Source organism: Capricornis sumatraensis, chromosome 10, assembly GCF_032405125.1.
Source record: "Capricornis sumatraensis isolate serow.1 chromosome 10, serow.2, whole genome shotgun sequence".
In the NCBI taxonomy this organism is placed as follows: domain Eukaryota; kingdom Metazoa; phylum Chordata; class Mammalia; order Artiodactyla; family Bovidae; genus Capricornis; species Capricornis sumatraensis.
The window spans coordinates 92,764,221-92,782,896 of record NC_091078.1 but is presented as its reverse complement, the minus strand read 5'-3'; the positions used below and the strand labels follow the sequence as shown (position 1 = coordinate 92,782,896).

Below are 18,676 nucleotides of genomic sequence, written 5' to 3'. Positions count from 1 at the left end.
GACTTTGCAGTGGGGTTGGAATCACTGTGCATGACTCACGGGGGCGCCGGGCTCATGATGCTAGCCCCTGGTGTTTATATATAACTCGAGGGCTGTTCATAATGTTGATAATGGACGCAAAGGCCACACTCAGAGGCGGAGAGCGGTGACAAAAGAAGGGGTGTGCCTGTGTGTGACTGTGTGCATGTGGACATGCGGGGGAGGCGGAGGACGGCTTGTAGATGAGCAGGTGTGCTCTGAGAGAACTGAATCTCCAGTGCTTTTCCGTTGAGGGAGCTAGTCTAAAATGATCCCTTCTGACTGGGGAGGGGAAGAATCTGGCTAAAGGGTTAACCAGAACTCGCCTTGAAGGAGATGGCCGAGCAGGGCCAGCCCTGGCTGAGCGAGACCTGCCTGTGATAGAGACCAGGCTCTGCTCTGCCCGGCAAGGGCTCTTGGGCTGGAGCCTGGAAGCCTGGCACTCACACCCGAGGATGAATGGGCTGGCTCAGTCCCACCTGGAGACCCACATCTCTTATCTACACTGTTACAGTGTAGGTTCAGGGGGGGTTTTTGGGTGTTTCTATGTGCTGAGAGCTGGCAGACCACCGGTGTGTGGGATGATGCTAGCTTAGGGAGACGAGCAGTGAGAGCTTTTCTAACGCACCAGGTAGGAAAAACTTACCCCTGAAAGAGGGTGAGAGAAAAGAAGGTATGTGAATGTTCCTATTTGAGGTTAGAACACCATAACATAATGCAATTGCTTCAGAAATATTTAGAGAGATTTTATAGTTTGGGGGTGTTTTTTTAGACTTATTCATTAGAGTAAATATCTATAAAATTCCAATTAAATGGTGTCTAAAATTGAAAGCAGCAGTCTACAGGCAAAATGCCAACATTTCTTTGTTTTTTTTTTTTAAAATATGAGAACATCTAGCATTTAAAAATCAACCGGAAACTAGGCTTGATTCTGTTTAATATTTTATATGATTGGACATCTTAAATCGATAATGTTTCTATTTTATAGCAGCAATTCTGTGTTTATTCAAAACCATAATTCTGTGATGTTACTGGAATGACTTAATATGGCTTTGTGTTGGTTTAAATGCTAATGGCCACATTTCAAATTAAAATAGTATTTTGCTGATAGACACAAACATGACATATGAAAGAATAGTTAATTTTCCTGATTGTAATGTGTTTTATTTCAAGGGAAAAAATGTTCTTTTTTTAAGGGCTGTGGGAAAAAAAAAAACCATTATCAAGGGTTTAAGATAGATTTCTGCACTTTGGGAATTGGAACTTGTGCCTATGGAATTTTTGGAGCAGCCTAAGCTACCTTTTAGCTGGATATGTGTGCTAGAAATTTTTTCATTATCATGTTTTGTGATATGTAATAAATTCAGGGTGCTGTGCTTAAGCTTCGCTTCAAGTTTGGGAACGTGTGTTTCCCTCATTCCAAACCCTGGCAGATACCCCTACCCTCTGTAGCACCTCCTCTCCCACCCCACTCCCCACCTATCCTTCCTTAGACCCCTTGTGAAAGAGTGAAGTCAATCCCTGACTCTTAGAAGGTGTGTTTCTTCCTCTGTGGAGCAAGCGAACTATAATCATGATTTCTGAGCCTCTGCTTTCCTGTCTGGGAAGAGTGCTGCGTTCTCTCCTCCTTTGATGTCTCTTTAATAAACATGTTGTCTTTATTTGTCTTTGGAAGTGGCCTCCTGGGCCACCTCTCAATTTTCTCCATGATTTCTGTTCGAAACAAGTTCTCTGTCCTGTGTCTGTTTACTGCTCTCTCCTAATCCTGTGTATCATTGAAGACATGCTGGAGACAGTTTTTGTTTTTATTATGCAATTATGTCATGTGTATTTCAGTAAAATGTCAACCCATCAACAGAGGATGATGTTAAAAATTATCCAAATAAATAGTTTTCTATTTCTTCTAATCAGACCTAGTCCAATCAGTTGAATGACAGTGAATAGGATTCTCTGCTGTTATTTAAACAGAGTGTTCCCAGCCCACGGTGCCTTGGGATGTGGATTACGGTACCTGATTTCCCTGATGCATACTCGGTGCCTGTCACCTGTGTCTGTTTTGTGCAATGGCAGTGGGTGTCTCAAACCTGGTGTCTTATTTGGGAGCCTCAGAGGGGCTAACAGCTCTTTCTTCCCAGTGATCCAGAATTAGACAGTGAATCCCTGGTTTAATGTATCATCCCTTGATAAGTGTGTCCTAGAGAACACTGCCTGGCTGACTTGAAGGCTGCTCAGTACTGCTGGGCTCGCCCTTGCTGCGCAGGCCTGCAGCTCTGCTGTGAAAGAGCTTTCACCCACTTGGCATTAGAGTTGCCTTCTTCATGTCCCCATGAGAATGGTATGGGTGTGCCTCTAAGAGAAATGATTTCCTAGGCTCAGATGTGCTGGAAGCTTGGGTCCTGGGAGAGTATATACGTGTGCGTGCATGTGTGTGCCTGTATGTGTACATGTGGGCACGTGTGAGCATGTGTGTCTTGTGCCTGTGATCAGAGGGACAGGTGAGTGAGGGGCAGTCTTAGCACGCCACGGAGTGTTCTGGGTTTGGACCTCCGACACCTTTGTCGTTCTCCTGTGAGACCACAGCATTCCTAGCCGGGAACCTTAAAGATTTGACTCCAGGCCGCAATTTCACCCCCAGAGTTCATAAAATGGAAAAGTCTGCTGCTCCTTTGTTGAAAGAATGGTTCGATCCTCTCCTAGGCCTAGTGCTGCTATGAACAAGGCCATTTTCACAGGAGCCTCTTGGGCGGTTCCGTGCGCCTTTCGGTTCTAGATGAACATCCCCCACCCCCGACTGGCATCTGCAGGAGGCCCATCCGAGCATTCCCACATGAGGGGCTCAGCCCTGCCTCATCTGGCAAGACTGCGACCACCATCCTCTCTGACCCCCACCCCACCCCCTCCACTACCAGGCGTGTCTATGTCCTACACCCACCCACTGCCAGGGCGTGTGGAAGAAGCGCAGAGCAGGGCCCCCCTTCTCTGCAGACTGCCCTCACATTGGGGAGCATTGGCTGCAGATGGAGACCCACACAGCCAGACCCCGGACATCCTCCACACCTTTAGTGGCCACTGAGGTGCAGACAGACTGCCAGCACCTTAAGGGGTGCTGCCTGGATACAGGACGGGCGACCTTAGACCTGGGGTGGGGAGGAAATGCCTCTCTGAGATGCCAGTGTTTTTGTGGTGAAGGATTGAGTAACTGTACTGTCCCTATTAAGCTTGCCGGTTTTCTCCAAGTCTTCGGTGAAAACATAATTTTCCCGGAGCCAAGAGCTACCCCTTGCCCACAGATAGTCTGTAAGCATCTTAAATGTTTCCCTAACGCAGTTAGATACAATGGGAGGCCTTTTCCCAGGCCCTGTCCCGAGGGAACCTGGGGCCCAGGGTGAGGCAGGCTGGCAGCAAGGGCCCTGGGGAAGTGCAGAATGTCTGTGAGGGGCCTGAAGGGCTCACCTGGTTGGTCTTAGACCACCTCCAGAGGCTGGAGCCCCTTTCAGTGTCTTGTGGTCTTTAAGAGGATGACCCAAGCACCGGCCATTCTCAGCCTGAGCACAGGCTGCAGACCAGGTGCCCACGGGCCACGGAAGCCGGCCCTGCCTGTGGCCCAGGTCCGTGCGCGTCTGTCCACCGTGTTGCGGTCCTGAGTGTGCTGTGGCTGCAGTGTGTGTGTCATCCCTCACTCCCATGGCTTTGAAGCAGAACCACTGGCCTGGGCGGCTGCTTGGTCTGCTCGCCCTCTGGCCCCTGCACTCGACTCCCTCATCTGGAACACGGTCAATGAGCCCCCTTGCCCACCCGCACTGGAGAACAGCCAGGCTGTGCCCCTCGCCCCACCTGAGATCTGGGAGGTGGCGCTCTGCTGCCAGGCTTCCATGGACTGTCATTTAGACCTGGGCCTGGGTTCTTGGCCATGGCAGACCCTAGTACTGGTAACCAGGCCTTGTTCCCTGCGAGTGGAGGTGTTTGGAAAGGTCACTGGCCTCAAGCACCCTAGCCCGGGCCATCTTGAACTCCCGACCACACCCTATATCCCTGAGCCCACAGGGACACCATCAGGGGCATTCAGACAAGTGGTCAGTCCCCTGGACTGACTTCTTCCTCTGGAGAAACCTTCCTTTCCCACGACTGACTCAGGCAGGAGCACAGCCAGGACCCAGGCTGCCCCCCACCCTCTCCCCCGCCGTGGCCACCGGTGTCGTCTAACTGGTTTTGCCGTTCTCATTGATCTAGGCGGGATTAAGGACACTGCATGACATTGGGCCAGAAATCCGGCGGGCTATATCATGCGATTTGCAAGATGATGAGCCAGAGGAAGCAAAACGAGAAGAAGAAGAAGATGTGTTCAAAGTAATTATTCCACGCCTAGCTTCACACTGGCCACTTGGAAATAGCAGGGCAGGAGTCCAGTTGGGGCAGTTAACGATCTGCAAGAGAGCCTGGAGGATGCACAGCAGCCCTCAGGCCTAGAGGGGCTTGTGGACCCTGCCTTCCCCTCCGCAGCAGACCCTTCCCATCCCCCCAGGACCCCTTCCAGGGCCAGGCCTGCTCCTCCTCTGAGCTTGCTCCTCTGCCGCACACTGGCCACTTCGGAGGAGCTTGGCCACAACCACTGGCTGGTGTGGACGAGCATCCCGGGTCCTTCTAGCAGCTGCCGGCCCTCCCTACCTGCTCTCTCCCCACCGGGCTGGCTCTTTGGTCTGCCAGCCGGCCCTCTGCTTCCTAGCCCCTGGCCCAGAGACATGCCTGCGGCCTGGCCTCAGCTGCTGGGGCCACCAACAGCCCTGCTGGGCGAAAGTCCGCTTACCTCGGAGCAACTGGAAGAGCCCCCTCGAGTGACAGCCACGTGCTTGCTCCCCAGCTCAGGAATCGGTAACCTTCCTCATTTCAGGGGGACCAGCAGCTATACACACAGGCACCCTGATCACTGAGACACTCAGATTGTTTTCCAGGGATCCTACGGAGCTTACCTAGAATTTGTTTTTCATGTAGAAAAAAAAAATGACCTAACATAGCTAGCCTGCATCAAATATTTGTTAAATTACCTGGTGTTGTCTCCCATTATTTTGCAGAGAAATGGTGCCCTGCTTGGAAACCATGTCAATCATGTTAATAGTGATAGGAGAGATTCCCTTCAGCAGACCAATACCACCCACCGTCCCCTGCATGTCCAAAGGCCTTCAATTCCACCTGCAAGTGATACTGAGAAACCGCTGTTTCCTCCAGCAGGAAATTCGGTGTGTCATAACCATCATAACCATAATTCCATAGGAAAGCAAGTTCCCAGCTCAACAAATGCCAATCTCAATAATGCCAATATGTGCAAAGCTGCCCCTGGAAAGCGGCCCAGCATTGGGAACCTTGAGCTTGTGTCTGAAAACGGGCATCATTCCTTCCACAAGCATGGCCGTGAGCCTCACAGAAGGTGCAGTATTAAAAGGTAACGTTTCAAACGGGTTTGCACTTGGTAACATATTGTTGGCCCCAGGCAGGTCTTGCTCACTCCATCTCCAGCAGAGGTGGGGGATTCCTTGTGGGTGTTTCCATGAGCACCTGTGAGTGCCCTCAGGTCCTAGCAGGCAATGGCCACGTGATGGTCCCAAAGGATAAAGGGCCACAGGCCAGCCTGCAGCTTGCCCCTTAATACAGCATCTGCAAACTCGACCTTCCCCAACTGTCCCACAGACTCAGGGACAGGCATTGGCAAGCTTGCTCTGTGATGGGCCAGAACGTAAACGTTTTAGAGTTGGAGCACACACAGTCTCTACTGTGACTACTCACCTATGCTGTTGTAGCAAGAAGGCTGCCATGGATAGTACGGAGACACGTGTGCAGCTGCGTCCTGATAAAGCTTTCTTTGTGAACAGTAAAATGCCAGCTTCATATAGTCACATGCAACGAACTACTTTTCTTCCTTTGATTTTGTTTCAGTCCTTTCAGTTCAGTTCAGTCGCTGGGTCGTGTCCGACTCTTTGCAACCCCATGGACTGCAGCACGCCAGTCCATTAAAAAGTCTAGCTTGTGGGTCATAGAGAAACAGATGATGGCCTATATTTGGCCTGGGAACCACAGTTTGCTGAGTCCGGCTCTGGGGAGTAACTTGATATATCCTTTGTGTAAAATTCGCTGGAAATATTTTAACATTTATTTTCTCCCTCCCTCCCATGTTATGCCTTTCCTGGATAGAACCCGCTATTATGAAACTTACATTAGGTATGTGCTCGTTGCCTGTGTTTATGTGTTAAATGCTGTGTGTTCCCGGTGGGACCAGAGGGCCTCTCCAGTGCTGGGAGGTGACCATGCCCTGAGAGCCAGCTCGCCTAGTGTAGGGTGGTCTGGCCCCAGGCTGTGGATGCAGAGCTTTCAGATCTGTATCTGCAGAGACTGGGTTACCATCCAGGGGCCCACATTCCCATGCCACCTGCCCACAGCTGTAGCCCCACCGGCCTCAGCACAGTGCTGGGGGAGCAGACCTGTGAAGCTGGGCAGTCGTTCTGCTCTGTGGGGTTGAGCCTTTTGTGGGGGCTTTGTGAAAGCGTGACCCCTCACCTCCTGAAGAGCAGGGCCTGCTTTATCTGCCTACATGCAGAGCGCCCTGCTCCCCGTGTGTTGAGCTCACTGGACTTGTGGGTGGGATGGTCATTGTGTTGGGGATGGGGACGATCCACCTCCGGGTTTACTGATCATCAAGGGGGAAGTCACTGGGGCTGGAGGAGGGTGGGAGAGAGTGAAGAGCTTGGAGGACCCAGAGTCTTCTGTTTGGAGAGGAGCGGCAGCACAGCACCCGGCTGCCTGCGCTGAGGGCTGAGGCCAGAACCTCTGGGTTTCAGGGCGTCATCACATGACCGTCCTGGGTCAGAGCCGTCTTTGGAAAATGCAACAGGTGTTGTCCAGGAGAGTCTCTCTCCCCAGGACACAGTGCACAAAGCTCCTGTCAGCCTTCCTAGGTCAGGGCCTCCAGGCTCTGAACTTACCCTGGGCCCAGGGCCTGTGCCTCCCGGGGACCCAAGCAGGCGGCCCTGGAGCCCATCGCTCCAGGTCTCCAGGTCTGTTCTCTTGCTGCTTTCCCAAACTACATCTACTCTGTTGGTTCCCAGGCAGCCTCTGAGGGCAGTGGATTGGTCCTGGCATCATCACGGTGCTAAGAGAGAAAGCGCTTCCTGGTATATACGTGCATACACACACACACCACACACAGCCACACAGTTCCCCCAACACATACACCCCCACACCCCATACACACACAGTCTACACACACACCTCCCCACCCCTGCCCACAACACACACACACCACACACACCCACACAGTTCCCCCCACACATACACCCCCCACACCCCATACACACACACTCTAACACTCTCCCCCCACCCCCGCCCACAACACACACACACCACACACAGCCACACAGTTCCCCCCACACATACACCCCCACACCCTATACACACACACTCTACACACACTCCCCCCCACCCCCGCCCACAACACACACACACCACACACAGCCACACAGTTCCCCCCACACATACACCCCCCACACCCCATACACACACACTCTAACACTCTCCTCCCACCCCCGCCCACAACACACACACACCACACACAGCCACACAGTTCCCCCCACACATACACCCCCACACCCTATACACACACACTCTACACACACTCCCCCACACCCCCACTGACAACACACACACCACACAGCCACACAGTTCCCCCCACACATACACCCCCCACACCCCATACACACACACTCCAACACACTCCCCCCCACCCCCGCCCACAACACACACACACCCCTCCACACAGGCGTGCACACACCTAGCCGCATGCATGCACACACACGTCCACCACCACTGCCAGGGGCAGTAGCAGAGTCTAGCCCCCCCGAGGCAGGAGCACTCCCCGGGCAGGGATGCTCTGGCCACCGCGAGGCACGGCCGGAGGAGCTGCCGCCACCCGCCCGGCCGCTCAGCTCCTCTCTCCCCACTGCAGGTCTGACTCGGGAGATGAGCAGTTCCCGACGATTTGCCGGGAGGACCCAGAGATACACGGCTACTTCGGGGACCCCCGCTGCCCAGGGGAGCAGGAGTATTTCAGCAGCGAGGAGTACTATGAGGATGACAGCTCACCCACCGGGAGCAGGTGAGGGCTCCATCGCCCAGGGACTGCCCTGGCAGCAGGGGCACGGTCCCCAGGCTGGCGAGTGGTGGAGTGGGGGCCGTTCCTTCAGGCCTGAAGGCTGGGACTCATCAGCCCAGAGCTTGGGCTGGGCTTCACGAACAGCTCCTGCTTCTCGCTCCCATCAAGGGGATCTCTCCTGGAGGTGAGGGGATGAGAGGTCAGAGGGGCATCACTCAGCAGATGAGCCTCCTGGGCTTCTGTCCTGAAGAAGGGTGGGTGGGGTAAAGTGGGCATTTGCTGTAGGACACGTATGGATAGCAGGTGGTACAGGGGCACGAAGGCCATTCACCTCTTCCCCATGGACTGCATCTCACCGTGAATGGGGCCCATCGAAGTGGATGTGTTTGTGCGGTGAGGCCCCTTCTGACCTCTGAGATGGTGTTAAATGCCAGCCTCATGCTCCAGGCCTGCCACAGCCAGACCCCCCCCCCCACCTACTCTCCACCCTGTCCTCCTGTGGGCCTCGGGATGTCTGACTTCGGGAACCACTGGTTCTGAGCCAACCACATTCTCGGTTTCCTTCTTCAGGGCCGTGGCTCGGAGCACCATGCCTTGGATGCTCTTCCCCCTCTGCTGGCCTGACCCCACCCCCTGCAAGGGCCTGCTCCTCCCTCCCCCAACTGGAACTGAAAGGACCCCCACCCCTAGAGCTCACGGCCCACCCCAAGCCCTGTCTTCCAGCATTAACCTTCTCCAGCCTGCATTAGAATACTGTGTGCATGGGGTATTGGCTCTGCTCCCTGAGAGTGGGGACTGTGCTTCATGCATTTTCTTGTCCCAGGCGCCACCCTCCCGCCACCACCTAGCCACTGGCAGCCCCTCAGGAGAGGGTTCTCTGGGGGAAAGTGGGGCTAGCCCAGCCTGCAAGGCACCCACAGTCCACACCTGAGCCAGGACTGAGGCCACTCAGGGAGGGAAAGCATAGGCGCCTTGCTCCTCACAGGCCTGCCCTCCGAAGTGTTCCTGTAGCAGCCCTTGTCCTCCGTCTAGAATCTTCTGTGGAGCCGAGGGGTGCATTCTCGGCTAGTCCTGCTATGTCCAAGGGGGCGGCAGTGGACTGTGGATGTGGGCTTGTTAACTGGGCTCTCACGTGCCCTTGCTCTCTCTCCTGGCCTTCTTGGCCACCAGGCAAAGCTATGGCTGCGGCTACTATAACCGGTACCCGGGCAGCAGCTTGGACTTTGAGCGGCCTCGAGGCTACCATCACCCCCAAAGCTTCTCAGAGGACGACGACTCGCCCGTTGGCTATGATTCCCGGAGGTCTCCAAGGCGACGCCTACTACCTCCTACCCCTACATGTGAGGCCAGATTTTTTGTTTGGGATCCGGGCTCGCAGAGGGTAGTGTGTCTGTCCGCCTGCCCCAGCCTGGGGGGTGGGCCGGACATGGTCGGGGCCTTCAGTCCTCAACAGCAGCCCCCTGGATGGAGAGGCTGTTGGTTTTCTTTTTTTCCTCATCCACGTGCCACATGGTAGGGCTGGAAGCGCTCCAGTGCTGAGAACAGGGAAGGCAGTGTGGGCTCCATGGTTGCACAGTTCGTAGCACTTGATGCGGGGCTTTCTGGGCGCATCATCGTTGCCTTTGAGCTTGGGGTCTGCCCTGATGGGTAGGCAAGTCCTGCATCATGGTGTCGACAGGCTCACTCCCCAGATGGGCCTGCCTGCTGAGTGGACTTGAGCCCAAGCCTCTTACCAAGGCCCAGGGCTCTGAGGAGCACGTGAGGGTTTGTGGTGCCCATGCCTCCTCCTGTCTCACCTCACTGCCCTCTTCTCCCCTACCTTTGCCTTGGTCTGCCAGTGCCCCTGCTGGGGTCTTGGTGGTGACTGCTAGGGTAGGCACTCCCATCCCAGGGCCGGGGAATCCCATCCTGCAGAGAAGGGGCAGGGGCCAGCTGGTTTTCGGGTACATGTGGCATCACCAGTACTGCCAAGAGAGCTGGGTTACCCCCAGTGAGGACTGTGGGCTGGGGAAAGAGATGAAGCAGCAGCTCCTGCCGTCTCCTGGCTGGGCAGCTTGATTTTGGACACGTGGACATTTTGCTGATGGTTAAGGGATATCCACTTATGGCTTTGCTGAGGAATGAGGTGTATTTGGGGGTAGGACTCTAATCAGTCACCAGAAATAAATGAGACACATCAGCTCTGAGTCTGCCATCTCTGTCCATAGTAACAAGTTCAGCTGGGTGGTGCCCAGGCCTGTCTCTCCCCAGCTGTCAGCGTCGTGTGGGCAAGTGCAGTCAGACCCATATCCATGGTTAATATTTAATTTCACAGCCCCAAACACAAGCTGCTGAACAGAGCAGTGCTGGGCTCTGTTAGTCCTGGATGGCGCCTGTGCAGGTGGGGCTGAGCCCCAGGCCCCGTGAGTGCCACTGCCCTCCTGTCACCGCCTTTTCTCCCTTGGGTGGTCATGATCGTCCGTGAGTCAAGGACCCTGAGTGGGCAGCTGGCTGCCCTCTTTATTTATAAGTGAGAATAGGTAAAATGCATTGTATTTGCTCTCCTGCCCATGTATTCAGATCTGGGGCAGGGAGACCAATGGAACTCCTATGTGCTCAGCTCCAGAGAGGTTGCTCTCTGCATTAGGGCTGGTTGTGCAGAGCAAATAAGATGTAAGGCATAGGTGGATCCCTTTTCAAAACTGAAAGGTGCTCTCTGAATGGTGGAGGTGGTAGTTTTCCTTTCTTGGCTTGAGCCTCTGGTCCCACCACCTGACCCGGGAGGAAGTTAGAGGTGGTGCTAACCTGGGAATCCTTCTCTTAGAACACTTGAGTTTGGCCCCGGGCAGCCTGTGGGAGGAAGGCCATCTGGAGTGGATGGCAGGTGTCCATGTTCCCCAGAAGCAGCTAGACCAGGAGGCCCAGCAAGGCTGCATGGTGTACAACAGGCCTGTGAGACAGGCTGGTTGTCTGTAGGGTTTCCTGCCCGGTTGAGCAGTGGCTGGCATGGGCTATCTCTGGTATCCATGCACTTTTGGAGCCAGACCTCCACCAAGAGGGCTCTGCTGCTTCACATGCCTCCCAGGATGCCCACAGGGGCTCCCCAGGCTGGTCCCTGCAGTTTTCCAGTGTAAGAGTCAGGGGTGTGTGGAGTTGTGCTAGGGTAGGATAAATGCCCTGTGAGCTTAGAAAGCAGAGTTCAAGAAAGGAATGTCAAGGTGACTCAATGCTGCCTTGCAGGCCACCAGTAACAAGAGGTGTCCTGGGGAGCCCTCTGGCCTGTGCACAGGGGCCCAGAATTTAGACTGATCTCCTGGGCCTGGCACCCTGGGGGGCCTTGAGGCTGGATCACCTTGTCATCGCTCAGCCGGTCTAGAAGCCTCTGTTTGGAGTGGCTAACAGGACATGCATAGGTGCTCAGGCATGTCTGACTCTGTGCGACCCAATGGCCTGTAGCCCACCAGGCTCCTCTGTCCATGGGATTTCCCAGGCAAGAACACTGGAGTGGGTTCCCATTTCCTTCTCCAGGGGATCTTCCTGACCCAGGGATTGAACCCGTGTCTCCTGCGTCTCCTGCATTGGCAGGCAGATTCTTTACCACTGCGCCACCTGGGAAGCCTGTTTGTGGTCTATTACGGACAACTAGCCACATTCTTTGTAGTTCAAGGTGTCCTTTCCTGTGTGTTCTGTCTTCCCGGCTAGGGAAGCTGGGTCTTTGCCCCACAGGGGATCTGCCTGTTATCTGGCTGAGCTGTTAGGGCAGGTAGCAGACAGAAGGGTGGTCACAGCCTGGGAGCACCCATGGGACACTCCGGCCCCAGGGATGTTTGGGAAGAGGAGCACAGGCAGTCGGCAGGCACCTGTGGGTTCTTCAGTGAGGTCATGTGTTTGACCTGAGACGCTGCGTCCCTGCCACGTGCAGGGCCAGGGGCCTCGAGTCAGAGCATGGCTCTCTGGCTCCTCCTGAGAGAACAGCTGTGTGGAGGCCGAGACATTAACTTGCTCTTTTTGGAAACGCCCCTCAGTTGCGCTGCTTTCTCTTCCTGAACTTCTGACACAACCCCCCACCCCCGCCACCATGCCTGGTGCTTTTCTTTGGATGCCTTGCTTGCTTCCTCCTGGGCCCCCGCTGCTGGACATCCAGGTGGGCCGCCCTGACCCCCCGAGCCCAGGGCCTGACCGCTGGTTCCAGTGTCACACGCGTGCTTCGCTTCTCAGCCCCGCGCAGGTCCTCCTTCAACTTTGAGTGCCTGCGCCGGCAGAGCAGCCAGGAGGAGGCCCCGCCATCGCCTGCCTTCCCGCCCCGCACGGCCCTGCCTCTGCGCCTGATGCAGCAACAGGTGAGCCGGCCCCCCGGGCAGCTCCAGGGAAGGGACCCCAGTGTCCTGAGCACAGAAACACTAGCTGCCGCCTCAGAGTTCCTGTTCTGGTCTTTCTGCCAACCTTGTCCCTTTTCGCCTTCCCTTTTTTACATTAATTGCTGTGTCCTACTCTGTTGTGGATGGAGGACAAACTTTGGGAAGGCCCCAGGCATCACCTGCCACACACTAAGTAGGCATGGGGGTCCCCGCGGGCTTGTGTGTGCTTCCCTTGGGTGGTCCCGGCTTCTGACTTGGCCACAGACCTGGCCTCACTGTCCCCTGTGCCCCTTGCAGAGAAGGATGCAGGGCAGGCCTGCCGTGGCACCGCTGTAGGTGGAAGAAGCAGGCTTGTACCCGGTAGTGCTTCTGAGCAGAGTGTCAGCTGCAGACAAGTTGCCCGAGAGAGAACCAACCCATTTCTCTGAGCGCTAGGTGCCGTCAGCTTGCCCTAAGTGCACTTCCCTATTCAAACCCAGAGTCATCCAGGTGGCATGTTTGTACTCCACGACTTGTGTGTCGTCTTCATGCTTCTAAGCAATTTCATGAATAACTGATTACCACCTGGGGATCAAGAGATAGATTGGGGGCAAAAGAAAGCACAGTCTACTAGACAGCCAAGTTTTTATAGCCAGTTCATTGAATTACTCAGAGTGCTGTATCCTTTGGAAGCCCCTATAAACCAGGGCCTTGAGCCTGGCCTGTTCTGAGGGCACCCGAGGCTGGGACCCCTGAGGACCTCACCCCGCTTCCTCTATCTCCTCAGATCATGGCAGTCACCGGCCTAGATTCCAGTAAAGCCCAGAAGTACTCGCCCAGCCACTCCACCCGGTCGTGGGCCACCCCCCCGGCCACGCCGTCGTATCGGGACTGGACGCCGTGCTATACCCCGCTGATCCAGGTCGAGCGGCCAGAGGCCCCAGACCAGGTCAATGGCAGCCTCCCGTCCCTGCACCGCAGCTCATGGTACACGGATGAGCCCAGCATCTCCTATCGGACGTTCACACCAGCCAGCCTGACCGTCCCCAGCAGCTTCCACAACAAGAACAGCGACAAGCAGAGGAGTGCCGACAGCCTGGTGGAGGCAGTGAGTGTGGCTGCGAAGTCTGCACGGGAAGGACGGTGGCACCGGGGAGGTGGTCCTGAGGGCGGGTGGGCTCCAGAGCCAGGATGCCTCTTCTGAACCTGGATAACCACCCACTTCTTAGCAGCAAGGATGGTGCTTAAATCACAAGTATGAAAACATCATGCCAGCCACCAGGGACTGGCATGCTGCAGTCCATGGGGTCGCAAGAGTCGGACATGACTTAGCTACTAAACCATAGAAACACCACCCCTGGTGGGTTTCATCAGCTGGCTGCACCTAGGATTGTGTATGTTAGTCCCAGAAATATGACTTGTTTATTCTGAAACGTTTGTCCCCCGTGGGTTTCACTCTTGTTGGGCCACGTGCAGTGTTTGAGCTCCTTTAGATCCCCACTTACCTCCAGGCTTAGTTACCCTGAATGGGGTCTTGCCAATAGGACTGACTGGGTCCCAACAGCATATCGTGCAGTCAGTGCATGGGGTGGTCTTTCTGTCATCCTGCGTCTGTGCCCCTGATCCTCTTCTCCGTACAGGTTCTGATATCCGAAGGCTTAGGACGGTACGCGAGGGACCCAAAGTTCGTGTCGGCGACAAAACACGAAATCGCCGACGCCTGTGACTTAACCATCGACGAGATGGAGAGTGCAGCCAGCAACCTGCTGAACGGGAACGTGCATCCCCGGGCCAATGGAGACGTGGGCCCCGTTTCACACAGGCAAGACTACGAGCTCCAGGACTTCGGGCCTGGCTATAGCGACGAGGAGCCGGACCCTGGGAGGGACGAGGAGGACCTGGCAGACGAGATGATTTGCATCACCACCCTGTAGCCCCTCCAGGGGGCCGCTGACAGGCTCTGGCCTCAAGGTGGGGCACCGGAGGGCCAGGGGAAAAGTGCCTCGTAGTTAGGAGAATTTAGGCACTAGCGTGGAGTCCCTATTTGCAGGTAGAATTTTGTAACAAGTGATGTCATGCCTCAAGGAAGCCATAAACCTGGCAGGGGACAGCCGTGCCCCAGCTGTGTGGGCGAGGGCGGGTCCAGCCCTCCTGGAGAGGACCAGCGAGGAGGGTCAGACGAGCCCTGCTGGCTTGTCCAGAGCGTTGGCCTGCCGCCCGCAGGCGTGGGGTGGGAGAGGTTAAAGGTGATGCCGATCACCACACCTGTGTTATTACCTCAGCCGTCGGTCTAGCATGTCAGACGCTCACTGGGCCCAGCATATCCATTTTTAAACCCTTTCCCCCCCAAAAAACACACTGCTTCCTGATTCCTGTTCAGCTGTTCTGAAATACAGTGTGTACGTCAGGACCAGCCTACCAGCCGTCATCCTGGGAGGGGAAGCAGGACCCTGTAAGCAGGGTTTTCTGTGATGTGATGCCAGTTTACAGGCAGGAGAGCATCGCTCCGACAGTCGGATTTCTGACTGTCAGGCTAAGGGCAACTGTAAACTGGAATAATACTGCACTCGCAACCAGGTAAACTTAGATACGCTAGTTTGTTTAAAAATTATAGATTTACTGTACATGACTTGTAATATACTATAATTTGTATTTGTAAAGAGATGGTCTATATTTTGTAATTATTGTACCGTATTTGAAATGCAGCAATATCCATGGGTCCTAATAACTGTAGTTCCCCACTAAAATCTAGAAACTATTAGTATTTTTACTTGGGCTATACAGAAGTATAATAGAAGAAACAGAGCCAATTCTCATTTATTCAGTGAAAAATCTTTGGGGGGTATAATCTTTAGTTCAGAAGAACTTGACACTACAGAGATTTTTCTAAAATATTTTGAGTCACTATAAATCTATCTTTACACAAGAGATTCCAGAGGACTATTTGCAGTCTTTTCTTTGGGCAGGGGTTCTGTGATTTGATATTGTAACTTTTGACCCACCATGGGTTGCAACTGTCTTTTGTTTTCCTTTAATAACCCCTCCGATGAGTTCACTGCAGAGGAGGTCGAGCTGGTTACTCAGACCCTGTGGCATTCATTCACAGTCATGGTTTTCTCATGATATTCTGGCATTTCTGGTGCAGAAATAATGGCAGTGGTGAATGAAGTCTCTCTGCTGCTGTCCCCCCGGGACTGGTAAGGCTGTGCATCTGAGGAAATAAGAGTGCTGGAGGCTGGGGGACCGCGGAGGCAGAAGAGGATCTTACAGGACTAGACGTCGGGGTCTGTACAAACCGAATTGCTGCCTTTTTATAGAACATTGCTATGCTGTGTGCTCTTTTTGAGGGCTTTTATATGCAACTGAATGAGGGCTGAAGTTTTCCCTAGAACGCACTCTCACTCCCATCCTACTTCTCGATGAAAACCCACTTTGGGATCATCAGACCCATCAAGGCTTCCTTTTCTGTTCACAGGATTATGCCGACTTTGTTGACTTACCGTGGCAGGGATTCCCTGCAGTCAAAAAGACTAGTAGCAGTTTTTGGTTCAAAATTTTTAAAGAATACATGACCTGTTAATGTTAGTTTTTTTGTTTTTTGTTGTAAATAACACTTTGTTATGAAGACCTTACAAACCTCTTCTTAAAGACATTCTTACTCCAGATCCAGGCAAAAACTTCAAGGTTTGTAAATGACTATTTCCTGACATAAATTCTTTTTTATTAAAATGCAAAACAATCTTCAGAATAAAGCCGTGTAATAATTTTATTGTATTTGGGAGCTCTCCTTGCACAGAGCTGGTGCTTGCCAGCGACAGCCTCCGGAGGAACAGGCGCTCTGTGAGAGCACTGCTGTAATGATGTAGATTTTCTCTTATTCTCGTGGCACCTTTGGTGCCAGTGGTAACTTAATGCCAGTTGCAGACAGCACCATTCTCCTAAAGGGCTAACCCACGGTCACCGTCGTTCTGGACGCCATCTCTCCACCAAGTGTTGGTCTTAGTGTGTGGCTTCCCATTGTTAGTCCTAAACTGTCCTACCAAGACCGAGTTTCCTGGCATAGTCAGTGACCTTTGCTAGTCAGCACGTACCGTGGCATTTTTACAGACTGCACCACTCCTAATATCTGTCTGCATTACACCTGGTTCAACTGCTCGTCTGACATGAAATTTTTCTTTGTTAAGAAAAATTTGAGGTTGTAGAACATGGTTTCTTTTCTTTCAGGAAACTTTAAATGTCTCTCCTTTTTAGTTCCCCTCCCATCCCCTAAAAAAGTAGTCATCTTGGGGTTGTCCCCAGGAATAGTACATGAAGTCTCTTTCACCACGTGTTGTCCACAATGTCACAAAACAGAAATGGCAAGCACGAACCTCGTTAAATGTGGTCTCTGTGATTTCCATCCAGACATCTGGGCCACACAGCACCTCCCAGCCTGACTCTGAAATATTTCAGAATCAACTGGAGGCTGGGACGGGGAGCTTGTGTAGGCCCTAGAAGCTTTCTTGGTGCACAGAATGGGTTTAACATGTCTGATGGACCGCTTTATGTTGGATGCCACGCTTGTGAGAAAAGCCAGAGCAGTTTATTTTGTGCTGTTTATGCTTCACAGTCCTTTTGCCTGTTTTCCTGCAAAGGTTTTTATTGTTAGGATGGTGGTCAGTTTGTTCTGAAAGCTGTTAGTTTCACACGGAGTTCCAAGCTCCTTTATTAGCCTCTCCTGACTCAGAAACAAAACTTCAACTACGCCTTCATTTGTGGAAAAAGCTTTTATTTCTCTAAAATGATATTCCTTCTCTACTGGGGATCCAAGAGAGCAGGCAAGAAAGAGAGGCAGGCCCGAGGCCCTTGCTTCCAAGCAGAGAACAGGAGTGAGCGTGGCCGTGAGGGCGCCTTGTGGGGATGGAGGCAGGAGAGGCCATGGGAGGCTGCCTGGGTCTCAAGACAGGGCTAGCAGAGAAAGGTGTGTGTGTGTGTGTTTCTGGTTTCTAACAGAAGGGTGCCTAGGTATTTGATCTGATGATGAGTTGTTCAGCGGAACTATGACACGCCCTTTGGGTGGAGGAGCATGGTTTGACTAAGGAGACTCTATTTGAATTTATGGAAAAGACTCCTGCAGCCTGCACACGGGCTGTGTTTCTAGGTGCCAGAGCCCCACTTCTGGGACCCACCCTTTGGTGGTCACCTGCAGGCAGGCCGCTGCTCTAGCTCGGTGTCTGGCTCTTACTCCACCAGGAGGAATCCTTTGCTGATGAAGAGGTTCACACATGGGCTTTTCAGTGGGGTCTGTGTTCCACAGAGCCTGCCCATCGGCACATATACCGCTTCTGTTAGGCTCTGTCAACCGTTCTGGGACGTGTATATTCTCCTGTTCAGGGGGCACTGCAGGCTTTCTGCTAAGAGGGTGAACAGGTGTCTTCGCAGTTCCTCTAGAGGCCGAGTGCCCTCCCTGCCCTTCGGGCCTGCCTGACTGGCTCACCCTCCTTGATTCCGGTCAGCACTTCTCTCCCCTCTGGCCGCCTCAGCCAACAGCCCCCTTTCTTTCTGCAGGCAACGGTTCCTTTGTGGCGCTGGACCCTTCAGACAGCTGGTGGTTAGGACACAGGCCACTGCTCCACTCTGCCCAGCCAGCCAGCACTTAGGGCTCGAGGGAGCAGCTGCCTCAGATAGAATATTCTATCTGGGGTCTGGACCCCAATAGCAGTTTCCCGTTGGGTGTCGGCTATATGACACTCATGCTTTTCTCCTGTGAAATGTACCTGTGTGTGTGGCAGTATTGTGTGATGGTATGCAACGAGCAGGAGGGGCCTCAGTGCCCCACAGTACGGGCCCCCCCTTCCCCATGCAGTTTTGCTCACCCACACACGCACACCAGCCTATCAGCTGCTGTCTCAGAGGCCAAAGGCACCAGAGAATGCAGGTCTGAATGGCCACGTCACCTGCCCTGCCCCCCCAGAGCGGGTCAGTTCAGTCACAGGCTGGGAGGTGTCACTTCGTGGCCCTCAGAGCGGGGGTCAGCACCCACCCTCCTGTGGCCCTTCACCCCTGCCGGCGGCTCCAAGACCCAGAGGAGGCCTGTGGGCAGGTGGGGGCCTCTCTAGGAGACAGACGTCTCTTGACAGACAGAATTTTCTCTCTTGACCCTCCGCTGGAACAGAAAATAAAGACACAGGTAAGATCAAATAAGATTTTACTCAAACATTTTTAA

The 18,676-nt window shown here is 53.7% G+C and overlaps 1 protein-coding gene across 3 annotated transcripts in view; it reads left to right on the top strand.

The window, feature by feature from the left end:
- The window catches only part of CACNA1D (calcium voltage-gated channel subunit alpha1 D), a 348,007-nt gene extending 333,568 nt beyond the window's left edge, over positions 1-14,439 (top strand). For 2 of the 3 annotated variants that reach the window (XM_068982168.1, XM_068982169.1), the window contains 8 exons: positions 4,249-4,365; positions 5,088-5,455; positions 6,202-6,228; positions 8,009-8,158; positions 9,326-9,495; positions 12,353-12,474; positions 13,259-13,579; positions 14,112-14,439. In XM_068982168.1, the coding sequence (XP_068838269.1) occupies positions 4,249-4,365; positions 5,088-5,455; positions 6,202-6,228; positions 8,009-8,158; positions 9,326-9,495; positions 12,353-12,474; positions 13,259-13,579; positions 14,112-14,405 (1,569 nt within the window). In that variant the 3' untranslated portion in view covers positions 14,406-14,439. The remainder of the gene's footprint in view (positions 1-4,248; positions 4,366-5,087; positions 5,456-6,201; positions 6,229-8,008; positions 8,159-9,325; positions 9,496-12,352; positions 12,475-13,258; positions 13,580-14,111) is intronic. The other variant, XM_068982170.1, reaches the window with a different exon arrangement.
- Positions 14,440-18,676: the final 4,237 nt, after the last annotated feature.